The sequence below is a fragment of the Aspergillus lucknowensis genome (genome assembly GCF_044049455.1).
Source record: "Aspergillus lucknowensis strain CBS 449.75 chromosome Unknown BJX67scaffold_21, whole genome shotgun sequence".
In the NCBI taxonomy this organism is placed as follows: domain Eukaryota; kingdom Fungi; phylum Ascomycota; class Eurotiomycetes; order Eurotiales; family Aspergillaceae; genus Aspergillus; species Aspergillus lucknowensis.
In genome coordinates, this window is record NW_027263565.1 from 166,678 (window position 1) to 190,407 (window position 23,730).

At 52.8% G+C, this 23,730-nt stretch overlaps 10 protein-coding genes across 10 annotated transcripts; 6 read left to right on the forward strand and 4 right to left on the reverse strand.

Annotated features, from left to right (window-relative positions):
* Positions 1 to 8: 8 nt before the first annotated feature.
* On the reverse strand, positions 9 to 1,783 carry BJX67DRAFT_353714 (SCO family protein). Its single transcript, XM_071029147.1, has 3 exons — positions 1,293 to 1,783; positions 877 to 1,201; positions 9 to 812 (listed from the first exon to the last, which is right to left on the reverse strand). The coding sequence occupies exons 1-3, from the start codon at positions 1,713 to 1,715 to the stop codon at positions 691 to 693; spliced, it is 870 nt and encodes a 289-aa protein (XP_070885996.1). The 5' UTR covers positions 1,716 to 1,783; the 3' UTR covers positions 9 to 690.
* BJX67DRAFT_381342 (molybdopterin synthase catalytic subunit) lies at positions 30 to 605 on the forward strand (the record flags this gene model as incomplete). Its single annotated transcript, XM_071033003.1, has 1 exon — positions 30 to 605. One exon carries the CDS (start codon positions 30 to 32, stop codon positions 603 to 605), a length of 576 nt encoding a protein of 191 aa, XP_070885997.1.
* Positions 1,784 to 1,860: 77 nt separating the features above from the next.
* On the reverse strand, positions 1,861 to 4,280 carry BJX67DRAFT_111221 (uncharacterized protein). The gene has a single exon (XM_071024320.1). The coding sequence runs from the start codon at positions 3,995 to 3,997 to the stop codon at positions 2,234 to 2,236; it is 1,764 nt and encodes a 587-aa protein (XP_070885998.1). The 5' UTR covers positions 3,998 to 4,280; the 3' UTR covers positions 1,861 to 2,233.
* A 5,259-nt stretch (positions 4,281 to 9,539) lies between these two features.
* Positions 9,540 to 10,816, forward strand: BJX67DRAFT_353717 (uncharacterized protein). The gene has a single exon (XM_071029148.1). The coding sequence runs from the start codon at positions 9,667 to 9,669 to the stop codon at positions 10,336 to 10,338; it is 672 nt and encodes a 223-aa protein (XP_070885999.1). The 5' UTR covers positions 9,540 to 9,666; the 3' UTR covers positions 10,339 to 10,816.
* A 504-nt stretch (positions 10,817 to 11,320) lies between these two features.
* On the reverse strand, positions 11,321 to 12,572 carry BJX67DRAFT_111234 (Yae1 family protein). The gene has a single exon (XM_071024321.1). It carries the CDS (start codon positions 12,386 to 12,388, stop codon positions 11,726 to 11,728), a length of 663 nt encoding a protein of 220 aa, XP_070886000.1. The 5' UTR covers positions 12,389 to 12,572; the 3' UTR covers positions 11,321 to 11,725.
* On the forward strand, positions 12,272 to 13,945 carry BJX67DRAFT_353720 (uncharacterized protein). The gene has a single exon (XM_071029149.1). The coding sequence runs from the start codon at positions 12,756 to 12,758 to the stop codon at positions 13,584 to 13,586; it is 831 nt and encodes a 276-aa protein (XP_070886001.1). The 5' UTR covers positions 12,272 to 12,755; the 3' UTR covers positions 13,587 to 13,945.
* A 743-nt stretch (positions 13,946 to 14,688) lies between these two features.
* On the forward strand, positions 14,689 to 16,523 carry BJX67DRAFT_353723 (NAD(P)-binding protein). The gene is made up of 4 exons (XM_071029150.1): positions 14,689 to 15,150; positions 15,204 to 15,500; positions 15,556 to 15,624; positions 15,680 to 16,523. Exons 1-4 carry the CDS (start codon positions 14,767 to 14,769, stop codon positions 15,905 to 15,907), a joined length of 978 nt encoding a protein of 325 aa, XP_070886002.1. The 5' UTR covers positions 14,689 to 14,766; the 3' UTR covers positions 15,908 to 16,523.
* A 119-nt stretch (positions 16,524 to 16,642) lies between these two features.
* On the forward strand, positions 16,643 to 19,594 carry BJX67DRAFT_111364 (Zn(II)2Cys6 transcription factor). The gene is made up of 8 exons (XM_071024325.1): positions 16,643 to 16,831; positions 16,891 to 17,209; positions 17,266 to 17,455; positions 17,506 to 17,537; positions 17,586 to 18,876; positions 18,927 to 19,072; positions 19,130 to 19,465; positions 19,525 to 19,594. Exons 1-7 carry the CDS (start codon positions 16,770 to 16,772, stop codon positions 19,187 to 19,189), a joined length of 2,100 nt encoding a protein of 699 aa, XP_070886003.1. The 5' UTR covers positions 16,643 to 16,769; the 3' UTR covers positions 19,190 to 19,465; positions 19,525 to 19,594.
* BJX67DRAFT_111268 (SD08430p) lies at positions 19,518 to 21,980 on the reverse strand. The gene is made up of 2 exons (XM_071024324.1): positions 19,944 to 21,980; positions 19,518 to 19,891 (listed from the first exon to the last, which is right to left on the reverse strand). Exons 1-2 carry the CDS (start codon positions 21,335 to 21,337, stop codon positions 19,552 to 19,554), a joined length of 1,734 nt encoding a protein of 577 aa, XP_070886004.1. The 5' UTR covers positions 21,338 to 21,980; the 3' UTR covers positions 19,518 to 19,551.
* BJX67DRAFT_111260 (uncharacterized protein) lies at positions 21,766 to 23,544 on the forward strand. The gene is made up of 2 exons (XM_071024323.1): positions 21,766 to 22,266; positions 22,322 to 23,544. Exons 1-2 carry the CDS (start codon positions 22,194 to 22,196, stop codon positions 23,323 to 23,325), a joined length of 1,077 nt encoding a protein of 358 aa, XP_070886005.1. The 5' UTR covers positions 21,766 to 22,193; the 3' UTR covers positions 23,326 to 23,544.
* The last annotated feature ends 186 nt before the right edge of the window (positions 23,545 to 23,730 follow it).

The following is a 23,730-nucleotide window of genomic DNA, read 5'->3' on the forward strand; positions in this document are numbered from 1 at the left end:
ACCGACACACTCCAATCCCTAATCTCACCATGTCCGCAGCAAACTTAGAGTCCCAAACTCAAAATTCAAACACGCCCGAGCTCCTCCCTCCCCACCTGGACCCATCAACCTACCCTCGCACACTCGCAACAGCTCACTCCAACGCGCCCATCCACCTCTCCCTAACATACGACCCGCTTGATCCGACAGCCGCGCTCTCAACAATCTCCTCCGCATCCTCCGGCGCAAACATCCTCTTCCTCGGCACAACACGCGATACCTTCGAAAACCGACCGGTCGCGCAACTCTCGTACACGACGTATCCGCAACTTGCGCTCAAAACACTCGAGAAGGTCGCGAAGGACGCGGTGGACAAGCACGGGCTGAACGGGGTGTATATTGCGCATCGGCTGGGGGTTGTCCCGGTTAAGGAGGCGAGTATTATTGTTGCGGTTGGGGCGGGGCATAGGGGGGAGGCGTGGAGGGGCGCGGAGGAGATACTGGAGGTTGTGAAGGCAAGGTTGGAGGTTTGGAAGAGGGAGGAGTTTGTGGATGGGGGGATGGAGTGGAGGGAGAATCGGGAGAGAGATTCAAGTGGGAAAATTATACCGAAGTCTGAAGGGTAGGATCAATTGGAGAGCTATAATACAGGATTGTACATTGGGACACGGGACGACGCGAGGATATAGATACAGTGAGGAATGGACACGCCTAGTCCTTCTTCAGGGGCTTCCCTTCTCTCTTCCAGTCATTTATATGCTCCATGATCGTCTTGGTCGCAGAGTCGGGCGTATCCTGCCGTCCGATACACTCGACGAAATCACCATCGGGATCTACGACAACGTTAGCCTCGCCACTCGCGCAATCGCCAGAAGAGGTTCGGGAGAAGGAACTCACCCATGAGGTAGAAATAAATGCTGTGGTCCACCAGGTAGTCCTCCCCGGGCTTCACATCTCGTGGCGTACTGAAATAGACCCGGTACGCCTTGCAGACCTGCTTCACCTGGTCATAGGTTCCCGTCAACCCAATAATATCCTTATGAAACTCCCGTAGATAATTCTTGAGGACCTCCGGGGTATCCCGTGCAGGGTCACACGTAATGAACACCGGCAAAAACACATTCTCTCCCTTATTCGCCTCCTTCACCTTATCGATGATTTCCGCCATCTTGTCCAGCTCTTCGGGGCAGATATCCGGGCAATGCGTGAAACCAAAATAGACCTATCACCAAAAAGAGAATCCATTAGCCCTTGCCCCCTTCCACACCGATACCACAAGGTATACAACGGGAAGAAAAAAAAAAAAGACTCACAAAAGAATACCGCCCCTTCAAATCCTCCTCCGTAAAAACCCTCCCCTCAAGATCCTTCATCACAAACGGCCCGCCCACCTTCGGCTTCCCAACACCCTTACTCATCTCCGCGACCCGCTTCCGCTCAAGCCGCTCCTTCTCAACGCGGAAGTAAACGATCATCCCGGCGCCCGTGAGCACGAACAGCAGTGCCGATTTCCAGGAGAACGGGCCCGTCGCGTTCCGCGCGCGAATCTGGCCTATCGTTCGGGCTTTCAGGCGGATTGGGCTCGTTGAGAATTGTGCCGCTGCTGGTGTTCGGGAGACAATTTGGCGGAAGTGTGGTGGTGTTTGGAGGACGATGGGTCGGATGATTGAGGGATTGTGGGTTGTGCGGGACACGCGGGTGAGGGTCCGCGTTAGCGATCGGAGTGGTATTGACATTTTCGGACTCTATTTGGGGAAGAAATGTTGAGAGTGGTTCAGAGGAGGGCGCTGGCTGTGACTTTTCGGGCTTGCTGGGTTGAGATCTCCAGATGCGCTTGGTTGGGTTTAGTTTACTGCCTGAGGCAAAATATTCATGTCACGTGCCAGACGAGCCCTGACGGCGGTTGACTCAATGAAATCATGAGACAAGACTTTTAGAATTCAGACGTATATCCACGATCGTATCATACTAGAATTACAAGAATTACTCCCGTTCCCTGCCCCGAGTCTATGCTGCTGAAACCATCAACGAGGTCAACCGACATAAAGGAACAAAGCGGCCAGAATACGCTCCACAACAAGAAAGAAGAAACTGCAAGACAAACCGAACAGAGAGGAAACGAAACTGCAAAGAAATAAATGCCACCGCAAGGACACTATTGTTATGGCGTATTGGCCAATCGCATCGTGAAGAACTCAAAATTGAAAAGATATAAAACTCGTTTTGTCCGAAACACCGCTGTTATGTACCCTACTCATTGAACACTTCTGCTTGCCTGGCTGGCGCGGCTCGCACGGCTAGGAGTTGTCCGTGGCTCTTCCTCTTCAAGGACGTCGCTGAGACGCGTTGGGTGGCGGTGGCGGGGGGTGAGAGACTCCCATCCAGATCCCCATCCAGATCCGCTGTAGTCCACGTTTTGATCATACCCAGCATACAGGGCTCCCGAAGTTGGGGGCATAGTGCTTGTCACATATCCGGCTTCGCTGTCTTCGAAAGAACCTTGCTCGTACTCGTCACTCTCCTCTGACATTGGCCGGGGGTAGACAATTTGACGACCCTGCGGGTTCTGCTGGTAGCTACCATAATCCTGACCAGGCTCGCTACTAGCTATGCTAGGATCACGCCCAGTCGTGGTCTGAGGTGGATAAGGGGCTTCCGGTTCATAGTAGTGGCTAGCATAATGTCCCTGAGCCTGACTTGCGGTGGTAACAGGCGGCGGCGCCTGGGTATAACTTGGGATGTCTGACTCGTGAGCAGACCTCTGCCCCTCGACGAATGGGTCGGTCCCAACGGGGGACGCCGGGGTATCACCGTACAGGTGGTCTGATGCGTTCTTTCCATCTCCTCCACTGTATGGGCCCTCTCGAGTTGGGGGACGTGCCGGGTCCCGTCGTGGAAGACCTGCGATCATCGGAACTACTTGCACCCCCCCAACCAAGGTGGGCTCTCCGTTGCGAAGGGAATTGGTGCGATCTCTTTCTTCCTGTTCGCGGCGTCCCAGTTCCTCCCAGGCGCGACGAGCCTCGTCCTTGGAGATCTGAAGCTCTCTGCGCATCTCCTTGAGCAACTCTTCGATCCGGATCTTTTCGCTGTCAGCCTTCTGGAGTGAGGCGGTCGCTTCAGTTCGCGCCTGCCGCTCAGCTCGGATTTGCCTCTCAAGGTCGGCCTGAAGTTCCTTGGCCCGTTCCTGTTCTGCACGAGTGTCGAAGAACCATCGCTGGAACTTTCTCTCAGAAGATGCTCGCAGGCGCTGTAACTCCACGACGGCATGAAAGAGATTGGCGCCTGCAGCACTAAGATCGGTAACCTGACGAGCCATTTGCTGGCTAAGGGGATCCCGTTCTAAGGCTTCGTTGTTTTGCTCGAGCTTTCGAATCCAGTAACTTGTCAATCCTTCCCAGTGAGACGAGAGAGTCTCCCACCGTTCAAAGGCATGGGGGAAGGCCACGCGGCGAGGCTGCTGCGAAGGTTGTTGTTGGGGTTGGGATGCCGCTGTCTGGCTCGATTGCGCTGGAGCTTGGGATTGCTGAGGCGTGAGCTTTGGCTGCGAAGATTGCTGCGGAGGGAATGCGGTAGGAGCAGGATGCCTTGCTTGGGCGGGAGTTTGGGATTGGTGTTGAGCGTCTGTCCGACGGGGGCTTGTCGGAGATGGTTCGGGAATATTAGCTACGTTACGAGAGTCCAGAGCGGTTGGGGCTCTTGGTGCAACTCGTCGCTGCGTCGATCTATCGCCAGCAACACCAGCAGCGTAGGGCTGGGCGGCCGCCTGTGCCCTGGCTTGCTCCTGCTGTAGTCGCCGGCGCTCGGCGTCCTCCTGCTCCCGATCTTTCGCCTCTTGTTCCGCTTTTCTGCGAGCCTCTCGATCCCGACGCTGTCTCATAATATCTGTGGGCGTCCGCACACCGCTTGCGGGGTGTGGGTTGACCGGGATTGGGCCTTGAGCGGCTCGAGAAGCTCCATTTTGGCTCCGGCCATTCCCTGTAAGTCCAGATGCGCTGGGTCCAGTTAGATCAGACATGGAAGCATTCACCTCTTCCCAATCAGGAGTGAATGGAAACGGTTTCCGAATGGCTTCCTCTAAAGCCCATAGAATGGCAGAAGCTGTGTGAGGGGATACGCGGGTGGATCGACGAGGCCAATACGATCCGTTCCCTGTTTGAAGATTGTCGTTGAATGCGGAGTTGCTATCCTCGTCTTCGCTTTCGGTTCTGGTCTCCGGGAGCGCAGGGCGTTGCTGTTCGGGGGCAGGTCGCACGAGTACTGGGATTGTTTGCTCTATTTGAAAAGGGCGTCCCGACGCATCTACCGAACCGGGTCGTCGTTGGGAATAGCGCGAGGCTCTCCGGAGGGTATGCGGGTTGTCGTGAGCGCTCGACGGGCGATTGGACGGGCCAGTAGTTGGATTGGGAGCAGAATTAGGAGCAGCCTGCTGCTGGCGTTGCTGCGATTGGGTCGTAAATGTTGAAGGGTCGTGAACGTCGTAGGTCTCGTCAAGGGTGTGGTATGATGGGTGATGCACCGCTGAGGTAGGTTGTGTTGGACTCGGAGGCAAATGTGACGACAATGTGAGAATTGAGCCTCGGAATGTCAAGCAGCTTGTTGCAACTCAAGGACACTCGCAGATCGAAAGCTATCTGCCTACCTTTCCCCGGGATAAGGGAGTTCGAGGAACGCAACAGCTACTCGATGGAATTCGACAATGCCGGGAATGTGGGGGAAATGAATGTATTCAAGACAGCAAAAAAGAGGACGGGGCCTCCAGCATCCACGAAAGGGAGGGACAGCTCAGAGCGCACGAGATCGCACCGAGGGAAGAATTGTGCAGTGGCTGGTCGAATGAGAAACCCCCGTTGCGGAATTACGATGGCTGGGAAGAACAGAAGCTGCAGGACGGGCTCCTGCTCCTCTACCACAACGAGCACTCGGGGAGGCCCGCAGTGGTCAGAGAGCAGAGCTGACTGACCCCAATGGCTGCTGGAGGGTGAGGAACAGCGGTGACAAAGCCGCGTCCGCGAGAGCGACGATGTTTGTCGAGGATCGAGGAGAAAAGCCGGGGATGAGTGCGAGGAGGAGAGTCGGAGGAGACGGGAGCTGTAATGCCCCTGTCACGTAAGATTGGGCCGTGCGAGACTCCTGCCAATTCTGCGACACTATTGAAAGTAAAGCGGTATCGCAGGAGTATCGTAATTAATCCTTCCTTCGCTGGTGATTTTGGATGGAGAACTGCTCAAACTCTGAACTTGATTGACGATCGAGTCGACTTTCCCAGCTCAATTCTCCAACTCAGGGCCTTCAGGAAACTCTACCTTATATAACGGGGATGGTGGATTGGGCCTTGTTTACACCCAGCAAGGACTGAGCCTGCCTTACCTCTCTCCAACTCGAGCCCAACTGCCGAAATGGTAACAGGTCATGCTTAAGGCGACGGGGTCTGGAGAATGCCAGAGAGACACTGGAAAGTTCTGTGGGCAGGAGGTTGAGTGATAGAGAGAGCTTCTACATTGTTCGCCCATCTATAGCCAGTTCATAGTCTTTCGGCCTGATGAGCTGGCAATTGAGGACAAGCCTGTCTGGTTGGATGGCGGCAGTTTGTCTCATCAAGGATTCCCTCGCCACTGTGTCGGTCGTGATAACTACCTGATATTTTTGCAGCCTGGGAATACGAAATCTCGTCACTGTGTCGAGCTGTGGTACTCTACCACGCCGGGATTTGGAATAACTCCCGCTGAATGATGACCATCCAAGCATTGCAATGAAAGCCAGGTTCTGTTTGATTAACGTCTCATTTCGGTGCCACAGTCAAAAACCTGCGAAGTGTATCCCAACCTCATCATCCACCAGCCAAACGCGTTCCGAGACAGAAGTCGAGACAATCGCCGAGCGCAAATCGTTTGAACTGAGAAATTGAACGACATGCGATCTGCCGTAAGGGTATTCCCTTCCTCGAGACGTAAAGGTTGAGCAGTACCTTGCAGCATGTCTCATATCCAGAAACCTGGATCTATCTGCTATTGGGCCGGTCTCTTCGAAGCACAGACAGCGCTGATTTCGCCGTGTTTATTTTCCTCAGCCCCTTTTTGGTTCTTGCTTGACTCCCGAGTCTGGCCTGAACAAATGGGTTGCTACTTCACTTCCTGATTTCGGTCCCCGAGGGCGAGTCGGGTCCGTACACAGCAGCGATGCTTCTGCTGTTGAGCTCTTCCCCGGCTTCATGAGCTTACCATGTCTTCCAACCGCTTGACCTCATGAGAAGCTGCAGATGGGAAAATTGGGGACTGAAAGCTATTAATGGGCTCTCGAAGATCATTGTTCGGAGAAGATACACTTGCATAACAGCCCGAAGCTCGTGGGGCCGGCGGAGGTCTGAGATGCAGCCGGACGTGGAGCGAGCCGCGTCGTCTATGCTCTTTGATGAGCGTGGGTCGACATACATGCGTATACATATGTACCAGATCGCTGAAGAATGTTCTGCCTGAATCTTGTGGTACTGACGCCGTAGCAACTCCTGATCAATTCGAGACCAGCACGCCATCCAAAAGGTAGGGGAGCAAGTCGTAAACCAATCGTTGTTTTACCGCACGGGTATTGAAAGTGAATCTGGGGTGGGATTGAATGCTGGGCCTTTCCCATCCATGTGTCAGAATCATCGATGTCAGGTTTAGTAGACTCATCATCTCTGGGCTGTGGCGTCTTATGTCTGCGTTGCTACTATGCACAGACCCTTGATAACTTTTGCCTTCAGCATGTGACATTTACTACGGGAAGTTCAAGTTATCAGGATGTTGGAGGGGCTCCGGTGGTCCCGACGCCGTGTTATTCGTTACTTGTACGGAGGGTTGTGCAACCCCTTTCAGTGTGATCTAAGCACAGGGAGTCGACACTGGGATGGAGGGCTGACAGGGATATGTAAATTTCTTGCATGCAGCATACAACCAATTAGAAGTGTATAGATGAGAATCTCGATCGCAGAGTCGCACAACTACTGGCTATTCTTCGCTTACCATGGACTTGGATCGGAATGACACTTCAGGGCTCAACTTGCCCCAGAGCACCAAGAGCTCTACAACGAACAAATCTACTATCAGATATAGTGTGGAACGCTGACAATTTGCCCAGAAGTATGTTTTAATGATCTAACCTGAAAAGGAAGTACATGCATTCACCCATCATTGGATTGCCTCGGTATCTGCGTATCATGATGATGATCATGCATAAATTCAAACCTGGTGGGCCGTGCATGTCGATAACCGCTTTGCTCACATCAGTCACAGACAGCCGCAGGAGAAGAATGTGGACGATGCACCTCTCAGCTTCCCCGAGAGGAACTGCTGGATCTGGACTTGAGTGCACATCTTCCCTAACTTGACCTTGCTGCTTCCGTGGGAGCTCAGCCTCAGACCATGAGTAAAACACGGAGGTAGGTTAAGTTTTCTGCAGAAGCGGACTGAGCTCAGGCAATAAAGCTACTATAGTAAGGGATCTCCTAGGGAGGGTGGTCAAAGCTGCTTCTGAGGCGCTCGAAGTCTCCCCGCAGGGCCGGCCACTGTTGCCTCCAAAGCCGCGCGATGAGATAGCCAGTGCTTTGACAACGCTTTGACAAAACCTCATGGACCAATTGCGACCCGAGACTTTATATCTTTGAGTTCTGTTCAGTTGATTCATCAGCCATCAGACCAGTTTCAAATTGTCCCGGGGAAACAAGGTGGGAAAAGCTTTAGGATAGGTCGAATTTCGAAGCTAGCAAAATCGTCCGAGACGCCCACACAGGCTGAATGAGGAAGTGGCTGCCAATCAGGTGGTAAACTGCTTCGAGGCGCAGGGAGGTATCCGCAGAGTCGTGGGAATCTCCTGTCGGCTGGCTCTGTAGCACAGCAACCGGAATGAACCTGAGGAATGCGGGCCCTAAAAGCTAAGTCTGCTCTTCCTCACGTCCTCGCCACAGCACACACATCGAGGAGCCCCGATCAACAGGGAGCTTCCATCTTGGAGGTGGTCAAGCATTAGAAACTCTTGATTTTAGAGGACTGTGCAAAGGCTGCTGAGCATGGTGATATCTCACATCACCGCGTAAAGTCATTTCACTCCCCGGTTTCCCAATACTTGGGGCGCGCAACGGTACATGATCGATCTTGCAGTGCGTTCTGCAGACTAGTCACTGCAGCATTGCAGCATATTCTCGGACTTTCGGAATTTCTGAACTTCGTAGCCTGGGTCAGCCAGTCGGGAGGGTGTGAATGACGATGAGAGCACCCAGCCAAACCCAGCGTGTCAAACAACGGTTATCCTTCAGACTAGACGACAGAGAAGTACTTCAGATCCAAGGGCAAACTCGGGAACAAGGAAGAAATCCGGCAAAGGAGGAAAGCTTGCGGATCGACTTCCGGCGGGCTCTCCTTGCTGCAGCCACCGATCGCCTTGCTGCATCTCGACCATCCCTGGGGAAGGAGACCATGTAAGGTCAAAGCTTTTGTTTACACAATGCTGCATTGGCATGCGTCGGCGGCTTCTCTGTCTGGCTCGCCACCAGGCTTCTGGGACTGAGGATTATGTGTCAGTGCCTGGTCTATAAACACATCCCCCTTCACCCCGCCTGGTCTTGCTCATTCCTCACCCCCCTCTTGTCCTCCGCGTCTCATCTGCGTCTATACTCCCATCACTGCCTCTCGAGCCACCGAATCATAGCCCATGGCTAACGGTTACTCTCCTCTGCCGGGCGAACTGAACGCTTTACCGAAGAGCCGGAACAGATCGCAGACGACTATAGGCCTGCCGCCGACACCTTCGCCCCAGAAGAAACGAGCATCCTCGTTTTATCCTCCTCGCAGATCTGACTTCCTAGACGAGACGAATTCCGATCCTTTCTATCTCGAGCAATCCCTCACGAGCACCGGCAGCTGGGGATATTGCCAACAGGGCTTCCGCGATGCGGGGTCTGGCGAAGAGATTCAACGACACTTTATGCTCTCTGTGGTGAAGCCTCCAGCAGACCTCTCCGTTTCTAGCGCCGCACCTCGCACAATCAAACCACAAGCGAACGTCGACCGCTCGACACTGTCGGCAGTAGAGATTGAGCACCAGTTGGGCCTACAGCAAATTGGAACCCAGCCGTGGGAAGGCACTCAGACAGACAGTACTCCGGACCTAACACCCAGCAGTTCATTCTCTTCCACCTACTCCGCGCCCATATACCCAGACACTGTCGTTAAGGCTACCGAACAATTGTCTCTCCTTTCCAAACAGGCAAAGGAAAGCCCAGTAATCCCCACATATCCATACTGGTCTACACCTCTCAATCGATCTCAGGCTACGCTGTCGACGGAACCATCATCCCCAAACCGGGCCTCCAAGCCTCAGCGTGTGTTACCACACGCATTTTCGGAGACACTTACAATGCCGTCAAAGAATCAAGAGGGATCATCCCTCCGTGGAAAGCCCCTTCCGGCTCTTCCAGCCGTTCCACGCCCAAGCACCTCACACCACCCAACTAAAAAGCCGGCATCCAGCCGGCATGTCATCGAGCCGTCCATGATATCTCCTCCCAGTCTTATTAACCCGGTAACACTTGAGCCACATCGGTCACATTTCGACCAGGCTTTGTTTATTCCGGCAAATGAGTGCCCTAGCCCAGTGCCCAGTCCAGGACCGCCGTCGCCTTCAATAGACCGCCAGCCAACAGCACCACCCCCAATGCGGGATAGGCCCTCAACATCCACATCGGAAATGCACCCTGAACAGTCCGTCTGGGAATCGGATTCCGAGAACGAAGACATGGATCCCAGGTCTCTATCTCGGAAGCCTATTGATACACTGAAGAAGGTTCGCAGCCGGGTGCAGCTGCGAGTTGCAAAGTCGACACCGAAACTGCAAAGTAACACCGCCCAGACCAATAGCACAGCGCTAGAAAAGTTCCCAACGATGCCGGACCCCCAACCGCAGGAGCGATGTGCAAGTCCGATGAAGAGTGCGCTTCAAACCCGGACTGGCAGAGATATCCTGCGGCCGGCTGCCCAGCAGACTCTCCGCCTCGTCGCCCCTTCAACCACCTCTTTGGTCCATCCTCGATCTCGCCGCAATAGTGCCAAATCGCAGACCTACGGGATTGACCGTTCGACGGCTGCCGCAGCAATACAGGCCAAGTCTCGCCGTCGTCAGCGATCTACCTCTACCAGCCCCGAGACTTCCTTGTCTGCAGAACGCGAGAAGATGTGCACCTTCTGTCGTGAAGAGCGATCTGATAGGACCATTCACCACAGCCTAACTCTCGCGCGGCCGCCTCTCTATAAACGCATTTGGGAGTCTTTGCGTGTCCTCGGCTGCCACGGCGACCTCACGTCTCCTCGCCCTCGCAAGGCAATGTGATTTGCTTTTCCGTCCTTATCTTCTAGCCAAAAGTCTGCAACGGCGTGAGGGTTCCGCTGTCCGGTCTATTACGGAGCTCTGGTCAACGAATAGTGCATGCATCAATCACGAAACGATGTCAAACGACTACATCTTTCTTTAGTTCTACAATAATGTCTTATGATATATTTACGGCGTTGGTGATGGGATGACCAGGAACGATCAGTGGACAATCCACAATGATTTACGAAAACGGCGCTGGATACCCCAAAGGAGATCCATTACTCGCTACAATGTTCGCATGATAAAGCGCCAATGGCAATCGTTCGTTTCTTTCCAGTTTACCAGCTTCTCTACTTGCTATAACAGCTACTACCATGGGAAACCCCTTTTCCGTCTCTCTCTTGGCTATTTCCTTATGTCTGTCTACCCTCCTGACATATATTTCCTTATATTGACAACAGAAAATAAACTCAAAATCGAATACTTTACTTTTATCTCTGCGCCGTCACCAGTAATCCATGGTGAGCACAAATCGCACTCATTACTTGCGCTGGGATTGCCCAAACTTGCTGGGGAGCGGAAATTTTCGCTGTAACTAGCCCTCTGCCATAACACCCCGGCGGCCACGTACTATGTCTGTAGTCACTCTTTATTAGAAGTGAACAAATTTCTTTAAAGAAAACTTGACCACCTGGCTGGTCGTCCCCTGAATGGATTACTTTGCTTTGTTTTGATACCCCTTTGTAGGTAAGGCACCCCTTAGCCCGATCTGATCTCAGAGATCAACTCCCCTTCGCCTTTGAGTGAGACCATTGATCCCCAGCTTATTCGACCAAGTCGTGAATTTTCTTGTTTTCGCAGGAGGCGGCGTCCTCCGGTTTTGCGGACAAGTAATTTCCCGTCTAACGCCACCAGATTGCAAGCTGGGAACAACCTCTCCACTGGGTCTATGTACTGGGAGGCTTCATGACTAGATCCTGAGAAGCCCCAGGCACCATTATCTGTGCCTTCACAGAAGCACGACAAAGGATCTGGCGAAGAGTAGAGTACGTATCAAACGCCTTCTCGCGAATATCCCCGTCGGAGATTATCAACTTCCTTGCTCAAGATCCCACTCGGGCACGGATACAGCCCCGAAATCGCGAACAGTAAGGGCTGGATATAGACGCGACGCGACGTGGACCATCTCATCGGCCTTGCGGGTAATCTGCGCGGCTGTGCTGGGGATCGAAGTTCCGGCTTGGTTCCGCGCTCCCGGATGCACTGTGATGCGGTGCTGTACAGGAGGAATGCGCAGGAACCTCTTTCGATCTTCAATGACGAGGTGGCTGTCGCATCTGCGCTGGGGATAGAGTAGGTAGGTAGGTGGATACGTAAAAAAAAAGCAGGAATCCACGCCCTTGTCTCAGCTCTGTCCGGCAGTGCCGTTTACCACCCCTTCTTTCTCACCAGAGTCCCCCGCCGCACCATGTTCACTCTTCGCCTCCAACGTATCCATAGCATTCTCCTCCCAAGCCGCGACGTGCACCCTCCCTTCCCACCCTGAAAGCACCTTATCGCCCTTCCGCAACAGCTGAACCTCCGGCTTCTCCTCCCCCTTCCCATCCAACCCACCAAAAACAGCCTGCACACCCAGTTCTTTCACGGCCTGCCGATAAACCTGCAGCACCTGCTCCCGTTTTACCCGCCGCGCCTCGTCCACTTCTTTATCATTTGCCTTCGTCGGAGTAGTCCCCATCTTGACGCCAGGTTTCCTCACAGCCGCGGACCCAGCACGACTCTCGTACCCCCTCACGACGCCTTCCAGGATCCCCAGAATTGTCCCGGCCCTCATACCAAGCTGCGCGCCGATCGGGAAACCCGCATCAAAGCCGCGCTGGACGTGCTCGGCTTTGGAGGAGGCGATCCCATCGCGGTAGCCGGCTGTGACATGTTGGCGGCGGAGGGAGGGGAGCTCGGAGGGTTCGACGGTTGCGCGCGGGGTCGGCAGCGTGGGGGTTTGCGAGTGGCGGTGCGGCGGGGAGGAGCCGAAGATGTCGTCGAGGGAGGAGTCGGTTGTGTTTGACATTGTGTGCAATCTTGAGGGATTATTTGTGCACGAGTGGAGGGTTGGTGAGGCGACATCAAAATTGTGTTGGAGAGGAAAAAATTCGGATCGGGGTTGGGATTTGGGGATCCGTGGGTCGGTGGAAGATAAGATTGAGGCTCCAGTACGAAGACTTGTTAACCATTCTTGATGGTGCTTCGAACCTTTGCGAGGATTTTATTATTCTCTCTTCGTCAGGAAATGACAGAAACGACGGATGCACCGGCGGAATTGGTGATCTTCGCTTTGGTCCCCATAGCATGACGCGAGGCCCGATGGTGTTCTTTTTTAGCTCTCCTCATCAACAACCGAGGACGCCCATATTTCGACCCCAGAAACTCCCTGGTCTATGGCAACGCAATCGCGACGTCTTTTGTTTCTTCTGGGCTCGCCAGTGGTGGGCGTCTACGCCATCCACCGCGGACTGACCACCCTCGAGGCGCGTTATGCCGCACTCCCAGCGGACGACTCGACATCCAGTGTCGCGTTGCGCACTCCAGGCTCTCCGTCCACGCAACACTCCCCTCACATCGACATCTACTCCGCGCGCATTCCCGTCAAGGCTCTTCTAGCGCGCACCAACAACCCCAGTGACCCCAAGAACTCAGATAACGCGACTCTCAGCACAGTCTGGGCCCAGTCCGTTTTCGGCAGCCGCATTTTCCGACTCGAAGGAAGAATATTCGGCCTCTTCGCGGCGGAGCGGAAATTCGAACCCGGGGACGTCGGTAACACGCCTGAAGCTTTTAATCCCGTTTCTACCAATTCAGATTGCACTGCAGGACGGGATGAGGGAAAGCGAAAGCTCTTGCACGGTGCCCTAACAGTTGAACGGCCTCCTTCCTTAAACAGTCCTCATGGCCTTCTGGTCTCGTGGAAAATGCCGGACAAGCCTCGTATTTTCTTTGAAAAAATAGCACGCTGGGGATACCCATGGCGACTCATGTCTGGTGGTCGCCATGAGTTGAGTGTTTCGGAGCCGTTTATGATCCCGGGGAGGGATGAGCAGGGGCCTTTTGTTGAGGTGCGATTTGCTTCGGCTCATGATTACGAGATCTTTTCTGAGGAGGGAGAGTTGAAAGATCAGAAGACGATTCCAGGGTGGAGCGCCAGACTGCATAGAGGGTATGCGATGGCTATTTTGGACAGGGCGGTTAGAGAGCTGATGGCAGGTCATTGACTTAGTGCATTCTCATTCGTGTATATAGATGGTTTACTTACCTTGTGCACCTGAAGTCGGTTACAATCTTCTCGCCCATTGTCTGTTCAATGGCCCAGAATGCTCCCTCCAAGATAGGACTGACGCATTGCTGGCGGTTATCTGGGTATTGGATCACGACCTATCTCGCGGCCCGTCAAGCCAAGTCGTCCGGAGTCCACCTGAAAACGCCCCCCTGGTCGGCTAGCTTCGATTTAGTCCGCCCAAAATGTTAAAAGTCCCGTCTCCCCAGCTGCAAAATGAGAAGGCTATCAACATGCGTCCTCACAGCGGCTCCAGAAAACTGAGCGCTCAGCAGCAACACGCTCTCGTGCAACAATACGACATCAAATTGAGGGTCACGTTCGGCCCAGCGACTGGCCGAAGAAAACCATCTACCTTTGGTATTGTCGGGGTTACTGAAAAGATCTGATTAGAGGACTACATCTCCTAAGATGGCTTCGGAAATGACGAACCGAGGATTTTACAGGTAGCTGAGATATGCCACCGGGTTATCAAACTGGCGGGCTAAGCGTACAGCCTCTGCGATTCTTTTGATAAGGAGGAAACCTGACGGCTGAGCTTTCAGCAGCTATCGGCTTTCTTCGAAATGTACAGGCGAATATAGCGTAACATCGGGAGTGGCCCATTTTCCGAGTTCAATAAGCAATGGTATATAATCCCGCCCGCCGCCACCCAGTAGCCGAGGTCGCAAAACGCCAACATCCTCTTCTCAAGAGAACGGACGAGGTCGAGTCAAACGGTCGGGAGGATTGCATGTTTGCCTTTGATCGCCCGTCATCCGTGGGGAAAGCCATGCTTTCGTTCTTGCAGGATGGATACGGCTGTTTCTACGGGACCAACCTGCCGTTTTCAACCGTCGACGGGAGGAACTTGGTCCATTGCACTCTGATGGCAACGAACCAAGCAACGAACCAAGGCTGATGGTCAAGGTTCCCAAATAAGCAATTTATAGCGCCGGATCTCTCACTTAGCGCCGGGCCGGAGATGCTAGCGCCATAGCCTTCGCCGGAGATCTGCTTGTGGGTTCCTCCGGATGGCCAACGTATAAAGGAGGCTCTATGGATCGTTCCAGATACTTCATTATAATCAACAACAGCGACAACGAATCCCATGACAAGTATTGTGCCTGATCTTTGCAATGCCCCCCATAAATCAATTCTTCCCTCCTTGTCCCACCTTTGTGGAACAACACATTCCTGATCTCACCGGCAGAGTCGCGATTGTCACAGGAGCAACCTCAGGTGTTGGCTTCGAAGCAGCCACCATTCTGTATTCAAAAAATGCTACTGTTTACGTTGCTGCGCGCTCCCCCGACAAAGCCTCGAAGGCTATCGCTACCATCAAAGACTCCCCCGAGTGTGCAGGCAGTCGCGGAGCTCTAGAGTTTCTCTCTCTTGACTTATCCGATTTGAGAAGCATCAAGGCTAGTGCAAGTGAGTTTTTGCAACGTCAGGATCGATTGGACATTTTGATCCACAATGCTGGTGTTATGAGACCGCCGGCGGGGAGCAAGACAAACTTGGTCCGTGCATCCTCCTTCGAATCGAATACACAAACAGAGCTGACAATAGATAGGGCCATGACCTCGAGATGGGGACCAACTGCCTCGGTCCATTCACCTTCAATAGCTTGCTCCTCCCACTTCTGAGGCATACCGCAGCGAGCGCCCCGAAAGATAGCGTGCGAGTCGTATGGCTGTCCTCTTTCATTGAATATGGAGTAGTACGGGAAGGGTTTGCTTTCGACGAGCACACTGGAGCCCCAGCAATACTCAAGGCGTCTATGGAGAACTATATGCAAAGCAAAGTTGGCAACCTCTTTCTCGCCAGCGAAATGGCGAAACGCTTTGGCGGAGACGGCATTCTTAGTTTAGTTAGCCTCCCTCGCCTCCGTATTTCTGACGATGAAGCCTGCTAATTTGCGATAGAGTGTCAACCCCGGACTTATGAAGACTGAGCTCCAAAGGCATGGTCCGGCTATACAGGGCGCTATCATGGTATGTCTATTTGTCATGGATAATCTGGATGCAATGACCTAACTAAACCGTGTAGGGTGTCGTATTCAAGCCTCCACGCTACGGCGCATACAGCGAGCTTTTTGCAGCGCTTTCTCCAGAGGTGACTGCGTCGAAGAACGGGGCATTTATCATTCCCTGGGGCCGCTTCGGCCCCATTCCGGCCCATATCAAGATGGCGTTGTCGCCCATGAGTGATGGTGGAACTGGTGGAGCCGAGAAGTTCTGGGCGTGGTGTGAGAAGGAGACAGCCGCATACCGGTGAGCTAAATGCTATAATTATGATACCTTTGTATGTTTGATACATGTCTATTCTTCAAGTTGTTGAGTTGTAAATAATAATATTTGATTTTATGGGCTATACTTCCTGGCTCGGTAGTGTAAGGCAGGAAGCAGCCCGCCAGGTCATGGAAGTACCTGTATGGACATTCTCAGATACAGCGTCCCCGATGAAGCTTTCAGGCGCAAGAATCTTTATTTTTTTTTTTCTCGGCATCCGCTTCCCTTGGACGACCCTCTACAATAGTTGTATTTGAGAGGCCGAGCCTGCGCATTTGGTAAAACCTTCCGTGCCAAGATATAACCCATCCAAATGGACCAGACTTTACTGACGTCAAAGACTTGGATTGGTCGCGTCCGGAGATTCAGCCTCCAGAAACTTGTACGCGTCGTTACCCCCCATGATCTAGTGGTTGTCACCCCTGATGACCTTGCGCTTGGGGCAGCCTCTCAGGCCCCTTACACATATTCTTGACAGTCGGTAAAGGGAAGACTCTGTCGGAGCTGCTCCTGTTGGTCGATACTGAACTGGGTTACCGGGTTGCGGGCTTCGAGGGCTCCATAGTGAGGGTTGATGAATCAACTTCATTGTAAGTTGCCGTGGTTGCGCTTGCTGTGGCTCATGGGAAGTTCGGTTAGTGACAGCTTATGTAACAAGATTTGTATCACGTGCTGGGGATAGGCTTCCGCTGATTAGCTGAACTACCTCCTGTGGGCCATGTTTTCGTTGCTTTCCTTGCGGAGCTTATCCTCAGCATCCCAACTCAAGGTGGGCTGTCAAATTTGCCCTTTCACTAACCCTGCTGCATGACGTTCTGGTCTATCAATTTCTCGTTAGATGACTGAACATGGAACAAGCGCAGCCTCCGGTTCGAAGCATCCTTTCCTGTACCTTTTGCCGCCAGAAAAAGTATGGATAGCCAGCACACCCCGCGAGGAGAACCCGTAGCCCCCTAATGCTCTCATCAGGCTTCGTTGTGATCGACTCCGGCCGTGCAATAGCTGTACTAAACGTGGCTTGCAATGTGCCTATGTCAACCCAGCCCCTCCCCCCCGCAACACTCCCACCCGCTCAACTAAGCAGTTGAATCAGCGCATCCGACAGCTCGAGAGCCTGGTGAATTCTCTAGGCAATGCTAAGGATGATCCGCCCAAGTCAGATGTCGAAATTGAGCCCCAACATGGTAATGCGGACGATGTAATCACCAACGACCCTGGCAAAATCCAGGTTGGGGAGGCAGGCGTAACCTATGTTTCTGGGGCGCATTGGGCGGCCCTCCAAGATAGTGTACGCTTTCCGGCTTCCCCCGAGATCATGAACCCTAACTGACTGGCAATATCCAGATCACAGAGCTAAGGGACTATCTTGAGCCTGATAGTCCCTTGACTTATATCTCTGAGAATCAAGGACCAGCGCTTTTACTGGGGTTGTCCCCACCAGGAGGGAAGGAGAATTTCCTAGAGTTCGTTCCACCAAAACATGTAGCAGATCGATTGGTATCATGGTTTTTCAATTCCCTGGAACCGGGGGTTGGTACGCTTATTCTCTCCAATGAAAGTGGCCTTCTGATCGGTTGAAACTAGTTATTATACACGGTCCTACCTTTCAGAAAGAGGTTGGTTGCTCCCGAGCCGAATACTTAGGAGTGGGCTAACATCGTTAGTATAATCTGTTTTGGGATTACCCGCAGGATGTCAGTCTGACGTGGCTGAGCCTTCTTTTCAGCATCATGTGTTTGGCTACACACCTTCATCAGCGCTTTGAGGGCGAGGTGGCTGATCTTATCGGCGACCCTAAAGAAATGGCGAATAATTTCCGCCTACAGGCCGCTTATTGCCTCATCAAGGATAAATATACAACACCATCCAAGTACACAATTGAGGCTCTGCTGATGTACGGACAAACCGAATACTTCCGCAGCCCAGACGCCCAACATGAGCTATGGGTGCTCTTTGGGGTTGCCATGCGGCTGGCTATGCGAATCGGCATTCACCGTGACGGTTCTCGCTATCCCGGGATATCATGCTTCGAGGCGGAAATGCGCCGACGCATTTGGGCCCTCATGTCGCAGTTAGAAACCCTGCTCTCCTTTCAGATGGGATTACCGCGTATGATACACGGAGCCCTTTCGGATACGCAGCTGCCACGAAATCTGTTGGACAATGACTTTGACGAAAATTCATCGACGCTGCCACCCCCTCGTCCAGATACAGACTTTACGCCAGTCTCGTACATGATCGCGAAGAGTCGGATTTCTGGTGTTTTTGGGCTAATTACAGACTATGTGGCGTCGACTCTACCGGGCTCCCACCAGTCCGTCCTTCAACTCGATAATCAACTAAATGAAGCATACGCCGCAGCCCCAGCTAATCTCCAATTTCGTGGTGTTGGTCAATCCGTTACGGAGCTGCCACATATTATCATCGCCCGATATAACCTAGACATTCTCTATCAAAAATCACGATGCGTTCTTCACCGAAATTATCTCTACGACGGGAGATCCGATCGACGATATGTAGCTTCTAGACGGATCTGTATTGACTCGGCGATAAAGCTTTTGCGGCACCACGCTACCATAGATGCTCAGGTCCAGCCAGGAGGAGTGTTGTGTCAACACCAATGGTATTTCACGTCCCTCACGACACACGATTTTGTCCTGGCTGCCATGATTCTATGTTTGGAGATGCATTATAATTCCAAGGGGAGTGGCCAAATCGGAGAGGAAGCTGTGTATTCCAAGGATGAGCTCCTCTCGACGTTGCAGACATCCCGTCAAGTTTGGAGCAAATATAAGGCATATTCCGCTGAGGCTACACAGGCTTGGAGATCGATAAGCATCATGCTGGGGAAGCTGCATGCCTCCACAACCCCCGGGTCGACTGCGCTCGATAGTTACAACACGCTCACTGAAAAGAGGCTTAGCAATGATGATGGGGCACAGCCCCAGGATCCCTGTAAGTATTCCCACGTAAAGCTGCTCTCATCCCTCAACTCACCAGAGCAGTAGATATCAGAAACCAAGGCGTTGTCAATAACCCCACGCCCGAGAGTCAATTAGACTTCGATACTATCATGGGATTAGACGCAGACATCTCAGGAGAGATGACAATAGACAACACGCTGTGGGACTTCTCCAAGAATATAGACTGGGTGAGTTTAGAGATGGTATAATCGCCGGATACAAATATCTAACTTGATAAATATTAGGTTCAATGGGACGCAACGGTCCAGAATTTAGAGATGGCGGGGAGCAAGGCTAGTGTATAAACAACCTAATAATCAGGCTCAATCCCATGCCTCAGGCCGGCATAGTTTATGGATATAGTCAATTCGGGCTGGAGACAGCGAATCCCTGCGCTAGCCATCGTAGAAACGCGGCGACCTTTGGCGGTGCGTGCTCGGACCGCACCTTCTTCCAGAGCTGCTGTCTCCGGGCAGCACATTCTTCTGGGTAAGCTGAGTCTGAGCAAGCGGAGGGTTCCAGCACTACTTGTGGAAGTCCTTGCATCCGTCAGTCTGAGTGAGAGGGGTAGATCAAATCTGGTGAAACACCTGCTGTGATATTGACTTGTTTATATGGTTCTAGCTAATACCTTGTGTAGGTGTAGACTCTATCAAGATCTGGCGGCTTAATCCCTCGCAGGCACTAACCGCCACGCGCGCAGTGGTAGATTCTGCAGCTTCAAAACGGCAGGTTTTATGAACATAATGAACGTGATCGTCCCAATGAGCACACACAGGATGTTGGTCATGTAGTAGCCGTCCCGACTGACGCTGCAAGAGCCACCGCCGTCCGAGCAGCGAGCTTTATCTTGCTCGAGGGCGCAGGAGAAGGTGGAGGTCACGAGATCGCCCTTAAGTGAGTCGGGAGCCGGGGTCTCCGATGGTGGAATGCAGGTGGCCACGGTGAGCATATCGACGAGCTTGAGAATAAAGTAGCGGGGGAATGTACCGCCGAGGTTTGAGACACTGGGAGTCTTGTTAGCTAGTCCTAGATCATGGGAAGGGAAGAGGGCCTTACGTCGCTAGCATGGTCATGTAGGTACCGCCGATAGCTGGGTCGGAGATGCGTGCATGGAATGCGGACACGGCCACGAACATGACTGTGTTCATGAATGTTGAGACGACATGCTCCACAATCACACCTAGGAGATACCAGAACGGAACATCAGAACCAGATGGGTAGATCATGACAGTGAACTGGGCCAGAACAGCAGCACCAAGTCTTCCGAGGAATGCCCAGCACCAGAGTCGCATGGGAGTATACTCCGTCGACCACTTGCCGGCGTAGTAACCTAGGCCGATCTCGAAAGGAAAGTCGATGAGAACGACCAGAGCCATGTTATCCTGGCCGAAGCCCTTATCCAACAGCTTAAGGCTAGTCACCCCGTCGTTGGCCTGGAACCCGATCTTCGCAATCAAATGCACTAGAATGATTGTCTGGACATTCTTGAGTTTTAGCACACTCCACATGCTGCGGTACACGGCCGAGATGCTGTCCTTTTCCGATACCTTGTCTTCTTTCTTCATGACCGCCAAGCAAGTAGTCACGATTAGATACGCCCAACCCCAAACGGTAAGGTATGTCCCAAGGGAGAGGATGCCAACCTCGCCGGGCGTTGTGCGGAACCAGCGGTTCGCAAAGTCTTTCGAGTTGAAAGCAAGGAAGACAGTGTATGACAAGAAGTGACCAGCTGTTAACCCAACAGTCTGCGCAGTAGACGCGTAGGAGATGTTCGGCGGAGACATGAGGGTGATAGCCCACCCATCCACTGCAATGTCCTGAGTTGCACAAAAAAACACCAGCAAGAACCACCAGTATGTGAAATTCCAGACACCCGCCCCACCATTGGCACCAGCTTCCTTCATCATATCTTCGATATGTCCTCCGAGATAGATCATAGCCAGCCCAGCAATAACTTGGACAGGAGTAATCCAGCTCTTTCGTCGGCCGAACCGGCGACTCCATACTGCGTCCACAATGGGACTCCAAAGTAGCTTAAGCGAATAAGGATATGAAGCTAGTGAAAAGACACCAATTTGTCCGTAGGAGAGGTAAGGCTTGAGCAGGAACGGGACCGACCCCGTAGCCAACCCCATGGGGACTCCCTGCAAAAAGTATAGTAAACAAAGGAGTAGGAAATTCCTCTTATCACTGGACGAAAGGTCGGCAAAGCTCGTTGTCGCCATTCCAGGTGTTTGAGGAGTCATCGGAGGGTCCTGGTCGAGGGAGAAGCTTGTCCTAGACATAAATCGATCCGCTCGGGCAGACGAGGTGGACTCGGTTGAGGTGTCCCGCTGGCGCATTTCGATGTTGGAGTTCATCTCTTCGGGAGCGTGCCCGTTCTGGCCGGTCGCGACACTGAGGGTCGGCTTCGAGCGACGTTTCGAGAGAGTGTGGTTCTTGCGCTTCATCTGAAACGGCCGTGGTGGGATTATGACGATGCGTCGCCGAGGAGTCGCGTGCTGCGGTCAATCGGAGGAATGCTCGACGTAATTGGAGTTAGCACACGGGATAGGTAATCGACCGCCAGGTTTTAGACGGTGTGATTGGTTTTGATATTTTTGTTTATCCCGAATGGTGCATGCGATGGTCTCAAGCTCGACCTCATGGGTGTGGGAATCGATTCCGGCTTTGACATGGATGGAGGGGGAGGCTTAATGAGAGACGGTAGGAGACGGATGTAAAGGACAATTGTTCGGATCCTCCAGACTCGAATTGGGCATACGAGGGGGACAACTGGAAGTGAGCGTGGCGGTTAATGCGAGGTGAGGTTTTGAGGCAAGCTGGCCTCAAGTGGAAATTCTCAGTGTCCGCAACGAAAGGACCCGAGGGGGAACTCGGTTCCACTGGCTGGACCCTTTGATCTGCACCACTTCTTCAGCTCCTGTTGGCTTAGAGTTGAAAGCACCGTCATGCTTGAAGTTCCTTGACTCCATCAGTTCATTCCCTGGGGTCCAAGTCACCGTCGTTCATGCTTTGCTGAAATTCTCCGCTGATTCCACGCTTGGGTCCTGCTGGACCACACGACTCTCATGATATCAGAGGGCTTTGAGCGCCTCGAAACAGCCAATCAAGGAACAGCCATGAAGAATTACAGATGTTGATCGAGATTTACATGAGAAGCTCTTCTTCCAAAGAAATAATTGGACTGGAGAGTATGCCAGGAGCCAGTCCCTTACGATCACGTGATATTATCGCAGAAACATCCTGACGGATTCAGCTGTCCCCCAAACAAACACTGGACTCCAACAGACAAACACCACCACCATGGATCCCAACGACCCGACCGCGCATCTCGAAGAAGAGCTGGACTCGGAAATATCCTCAATACGCCGCGAAAGTCTGTTCTCTCTTCTTCCCCACAAATCCTAGCACACTAACGATCAACACCACAGTCCGCAAACTCCAACGACGCCGCCTGCTCCTCTCATCCGGCATCCTCTCTTCCGAGTCGCTTCAGAAACGCCTTCGGGGGCCGCAGAAAGGCCCCGGATCTATCCTCTCAGACTTGAACGAAGACTTATCCCCCCTTGTTCGCGCCGCAGGATCACACACGCAGTCGAATCACCACCGCATCGCTTTCTCCACGACCACATTTCCGTTCAAAGATCCGTCGCCGTCGATTGACGTCGAAGAAGATGGCGCAAAGAATTTACTCGGTGTACGCATCGATATATGTGTTCGAAATGGCCGCTTCATGAAACCGTACTACCTCCTCCTACGCAAAATGCGCACAGATGATCGGAATGGGGTCAGGGTCCGCGTTAGGGTTCACAGACATACAATACCGGCTTTTATACCAGTTGACCGGCTAGCACGGATATTTTTACCTGAATCGCACAGTGTGCTCGGTGACAGTAGCGGTAACAGGGGGTCACAACCACAGCCGAAGGAGAAACAACCGCGCGGCCGGAAACAAGATCTCCGCGCATTCGTCCGTGAAGTACGGCGGCAACTTGTTGCGTGGCACACGAGGTTGGATGCGGTTCATTACCTCCGAAACAAGCTGGGTGTCATTCGTCGAGGTGTGGACCTATATCCAGACGAAGAAGAAGACGGACCGTGGGAGCGAGATGTCCCCATCGATATCGATATCGACTCTGGTGTGGTTGAAGAGACTCGGCTGAAGAAGAACGATTTGGGAATCGTGACGCTTTGGCCGACAGCGCTGGAGGCTTGGTATGTTCGCGTGGAGTGGGAGGATGGGAGGGTGGGGAGATTCAAGATCTCTAACTCTGGGCTGGTTGAGCGAGCGGTCGTTATTGGCGATGGAGGGAGGGATAAAGTATTGGAAGCCGCGCTTACAGGGGGCGATGGGAAGGTACTTACCGTTCTAGACAGGTTGATAAAGGACACATTGTCGAGTAGGGACGACGACGCAACGCTAGACTTGGAATAACTCGCGGTTGGAACCTGCTATTCTGCTTTTGCATCCGTAAACGGAGTTATTTATTGTCCCGGGTTTGGGATAATACCTTGTATTCTGTCTGGGCTAATGTGATGAACAAGTCTCTAAACTGAGTCGATCTATCAAACAGAGCAGAGAAAAGAAAGCCCTCGGGGCAGAGAATCTCAGGCGAGACAAAAGAGCAGCACTTAAGGCAAAGCCATCAACCCTATGGGCTTTCGCACAAAATCAAAAGAAATGGGTGCAAGTTGAATGGCGTAATTACAAAGTATATGTCAACCGTGCACAAGCAGGCGAACTTTGAGACATTAAGAGAGTGAGTAGGGTTGCCCGCTGATGTAAATGCTGGTCTTCAAAATGCAATTGAATGGGGGAAAGGGTATCAAGTAGGCGTCA